Here is a 4,567-nt window from a genome sequence, read left to right as displayed (position 1 = left end):
GGAGGTTCCCCGACTGCTGAACCTTGCCAGCAGTGCTGTAGCTGACGGTCAACAAAAGCAAAGGAAGAAAATAACCATACAAGAGGTATATCTGGTGATTTTTAACAGCAGGCAGTACAGAAGCACACATTTGAAGATATAATATTAAAGCTTTTTTTTTGTTTTGCACTTTCTTAGCTGTACACTTTTTGGGGATGGGGTTGTATTATTTTGAGGGCATTTTGGAGGATTCTTGCATATGATGTGTTCAGTGTTCATTACATTCTATAGTAAAGCTTGGACTGCTTCAAAATGGATTTGAAAGCACTGCAGAAACGGAAAAAAGTATATTTAGATGGCACTAAACTTGAGGATATCCTCCTTGTAAACAAAAACTGCTTAGACTTTGAAATACCTGTCAAATAGCAGTTCTGCTTTTAAGGTCTGTGCTCTCAGGAAGCCCGTGGGGCTGTGCTGGCAAAGGTTCCGTGTCAGCAGGCGTGCTGGCTGTTCTTGTGCTGGTAGGAAAGTTACGGGTCTGGAGAATGAAATCCTGCCTTAAAGAGCAAGAGTATGTGTAAAATATCTGTAGGATCTTATAAAAGAGATACGTGATGTAGTGTTATGTACTGGATCAAAATGTTAGCCGTGCAGAGTTCTCGCTAGAATTAGGCGATGAAAGGATTTTCTCAGTCATCTGATATTTTTTGGATTGTAGCTTTGCTGGTCCTTTAAGAATTTTTTTTTCCCTTTTCATTTTAAAATAAGTAGTTAAAATACATAGTTACCCGTCTGTACAGTGATGCTGTGATTTGATAATGTCATTTCCAAACGGTGGTATAATGGAAAGTGCCGTTATTAACACAGAAACAGTCTGTTCCATTGAAACACTTCACATTGTCACGAGTTCATGGGATTTTATGTAAGCTGGGTGTAGTGTTGGTTAAGTTCTGAGTTGTGACAAACAAAGGGACCTGGAGAGTGTTCTGAGGAACTCTGGGCAGTGATCGCATTGTTCACAGAGCAGCTGACTGCGTTACTGGCAGTGGTGACTTTTGCAGGGGTGGGGCAGGAAGCATTTCTGTTTGCCCCCCTAGAGAGCCTGCCCTGTCTCATCTGCTACAGCACGAGGCTGCAAAGAAAAGTAAGGAAGATCAGAAGCTGAGATTTATCATTATTATTCCATTTTAATCAAGCTATAATTATATAAAAGACAGTCAAGATATATCTCTTGACATAAGGATGGTTGAAATATAGAACACAATACTCCAAAAATTTTTACTCCAAATCTTTAGAGATTAATTAGAGCTACTATTACAGCACGAGGCTGCAAAGAAAAGTAAGGAAGATCAGAAGCTGAGATTTATCATTATTATTCCATTTTAATCAAGCTATAATTATATAAAAGACAGTCAAGATATATCTCTTGATACTAAGGATGGCTGAAATATAGAACACAATACTCCAAAACTTTTTACTCCAAATCTTTAGAGATTAATTAGAGCTACTATTCTGGAGGGATTTAGGACATAAAAGAACATAGGTGGCTTTTTTTTTTTTTTTTTACAAAGAGTAAAATGTAGTGTCACTTTAATGTAGTGACATTATTGATAGACACATGCAGTTTGTTATGGCTTCAGGTTCTCCATATGTCCACATGAAAATGATCTGTTGCCATTTTCTTTGTGAAGGTGGTTGACTCTGATGAGCAGGAGGAGACACAGTTTGCTACAGCAGAAGAGGTGACTGATCATGTTACTCCTAAGGAGGCTGTTCAGAAGAGCGTGCCGCTGCATACCTCTGAGAAACTGCGTGTTTCTGAACCATCCAACGCTTATGACTTCGGGCAGATGATCAATGCAGTGAACACCAATAAGGATAAAGCTGCTTGTGCAGATCTTTTAACAGTTACTGATCCAAAAAAATTGCCAGTGCTGCTAAGTAACAAACTCGAAGGAGAAATCTTTTTGATTTTTATCCAGTCATTGGAACATTACGTAGTTGGGAAAGATCCTGGCCTTGTATATCAGCACCTTTTCTACCTGAGCAAAGCAGAAAGATTTAAGGTAAGAACCCAGATTGAATGTGTATTAAAGTTGTACAGAAACGCCAAGGGAATTGTCATGTCTTAAAAGGAAATGATACACTGATTTTATAACTCTGTCAAACACCCTGATTTTTCAATCACCCTGTGCTAATTATAGAATAATCTGTTTTTCCAGGTGGTGCTGGCCCTTCTTAGCAAAAATGAAAAAGAAGAGGTTCAGCAACTGTTTGACTTACTTTCAGAAAACCAGAATAATCAGTACTCTTTGGAGGATCTTGAGAGCCTTAAAAAGGTTTATGAACTTTAAGAAGTTAAAATGTATTGGTTGCATGCATATAGCTCATGTTTATAACATGGATGTATGAACTCTGCAAACTTGCCTGGGTTGAAGTGGGTCTCTGCTGGGACTGTTGGAATTCTGTTTTGTTTTGACAGCATGTGCAAATTTAAAACTTGCTGCTCTTCTTGTCTTGTAGCTGTATAAATTTTTAACCTGTAGAATTTAATGGATGTCTTTGTGTTCAGTAAAAGAGTTCATGTTATTTGGCATACTGATTTTTTTGACTTAATTTTATATAAAATATATATTTTACATTATATATAGTGTGAAATGTAGAGATGGTACGATAGAGAATACACTTCACTGGATAGATGGATAATACAAGTCATCGCTTGTATCAGTTTGTGAGTTGTATGTTCTCGTGATAAAGAAGCATCTTCAAGATAAGCGGGTCAGTTAGCAATAGTTTTGCTAAAATGAGTTTACAAGGAGTATTAATGTTTTTCAGATAATGCTACTACTGTTTCTTCACTATCCCTGGTCTGTACAAAACAGATTTAAATATTTTTGGTGCAATACAGCTTAGCAGCAAAGGTAAATGGATAACATATTAGCTTGTCATGGAACACTTTGAATCAAAAGAATTAATTATTAAATAAATGTGTATGTTTTTCAAATTAGTAGCAAGCGAGTAATTTTTAGTGCACAGAGGTTTTTTTTCTGTGTGCATGGAAACATTGCTGGCTTGCCTGGCTTTTGAAGTGACTGCAGTAAACAGGAGAACAAGTGGCTGCACTTAGCAATAAAAATATTTAACTCTGAGTTGTGTAATCAGATTATTCAAAACACCAGCTAGTTCTGTTTACATACATGTTCGTAAAGCTAAAAGTAAAACCATTTTGTGGACCAGTATAATTGTTTTTTTATTTCAGGCAGTACTTATATTTTATATTTGCTTCTGATAAAACTCCTTTTTTTCCAAGATGAAGCTTTTAAATTTTTCGAATACCCCAATGCCTTCTTTGCACATGTGATATAAATGTGTATCGAACTCACTAGCACTGTAGGAATACCATTAAGAATGTTGTTCTAATGAAAATTTTTCTCAGGTATATATTAATTTAAAAAATAAAGTTGGTTTTTTTCTTGAAAAGTACAGTTATGGATTCTCTGTTCTGCCTCTGCATTCTTTAGGCTTATAATTCTGACAGGTGGATTATGAGTTTTGTCTGGAGCATGAGGCTTTGAATTCCTAAAGCACTGTCAGTACAGCTGATGGGGTTTGTTCTTGCTCATCACACACACATCACTGCGCATCACCCACCTGGACTTGTGCAAAGCCTCTGACACTGTCCCGCACAACATCCTTGGCTGAGACGTGGAGTTGAAGGAAGGACGAGGCAGTGGATGGAAACAGTCCGTTTGTCAGGCTGGCTCAGCAGGAGCTGGCTGGCTTTGCTCCCCAAAATGATTTCTGCTGGGGCGCAGGCAGGTGCTGTCAGTCACATCTCACAGATACCCACGGTACTTGGCCTGGCACATGGTTCAGGTTCATGTTTGTGGTTGAGCTTCCAGCTGCAGCAAGGAGGCTGGATTTTGTGCCTGATCCCTCTACTGCCTGATCCACACACAAACTATTCCAAGGGCAGCCCAGTGCAGCAGTTTAATCACATTTAGGTATCAGCCCAGAGGCTGGCAGGGGGATGCTCTTCCCCTGCTCTGCTCCTCAGCACTTCACCTCCTCCTCCAGCCCATGGTTCCCAGGGAGCCTGCGGTCAAACAGAGCAGCCAGGAGCTGGCGATGGGGCCAGGTGTGTTCCGCCAGAGCCTCACACATAGGTCTGTTTGTGTAAGGTTTTCAGTGCTCTCGCTCTGTGATGCTTTGTCCTACAGGACACGGCTGAGGAACCACAGGACTGCTTTCCTCAGCCTTCCCCGATGCCGCTTTCCCCCAAGCCCAAGGCAGTGCTCAGCCCTGCCCACTGCCAGGGTTGGCACAGCTCGGTGCTGGACGGCCGCGCTCAGGTTGCAGCTTTCCCACATCCCATGGTGCGCAGAAGAGAACCTCAGCAGAAGTCTGGCTGAACAAAGCCACACGGCAACCCCCCTGCAAAGCCAGGAACAGACTGTGTCTACCTTGAACGCTGTGTTTCCTTGCGCTGTTCCACCTTCTCAACAGTGTATTCATGGAAGTGCTGTGTCTGCATTTTTTTTACAGACTCAAAACCACCTTTTTTAACCACCCTGATATTTGCTGGAAG

General features: G+C 40.5%; 1 protein-coding gene across 1 annotated transcript in view; it reads left to right on the top strand.

The window, feature by feature from the left end:
• The window catches only part of SPAG1 (sperm associated antigen 1), a 39,738-nt gene extending 37,405 nt beyond the window's left edge, over nt 1–2,333 (top strand). The window contains exons 17-18 of the mRNA XM_010083162.1: nt 1,671–2,045; nt 2,202–2,333. Coding sequence (XP_010081464.1) covers nt 1,671–2,045; nt 2,202–2,333 — 507 coding nt within the window. The remainder of the gene's footprint in view (nt 1–1,670; nt 2,046–2,201) is intronic.
• Nucleotides 2,334–4,567: the final 2,234 nt, after the last annotated feature.

This window comes from Pterocles gutturalis, unplaced genomic scaffold, assembly GCF_000699245.1.
Source record: "Pterocles gutturalis isolate BGI_N339 unplaced genomic scaffold, ASM69924v1 scaffold21100, whole genome shotgun sequence".
Classification (NCBI taxonomy): domain Eukaryota; kingdom Metazoa; phylum Chordata; class Aves; order Pterocliformes; family Pteroclidae; genus Pterocles; species Pterocles gutturalis.
Note: the sequence above shows the minus strand (reverse complement) of the source record. Positions and strands in the feature narration are given on the sequence as shown.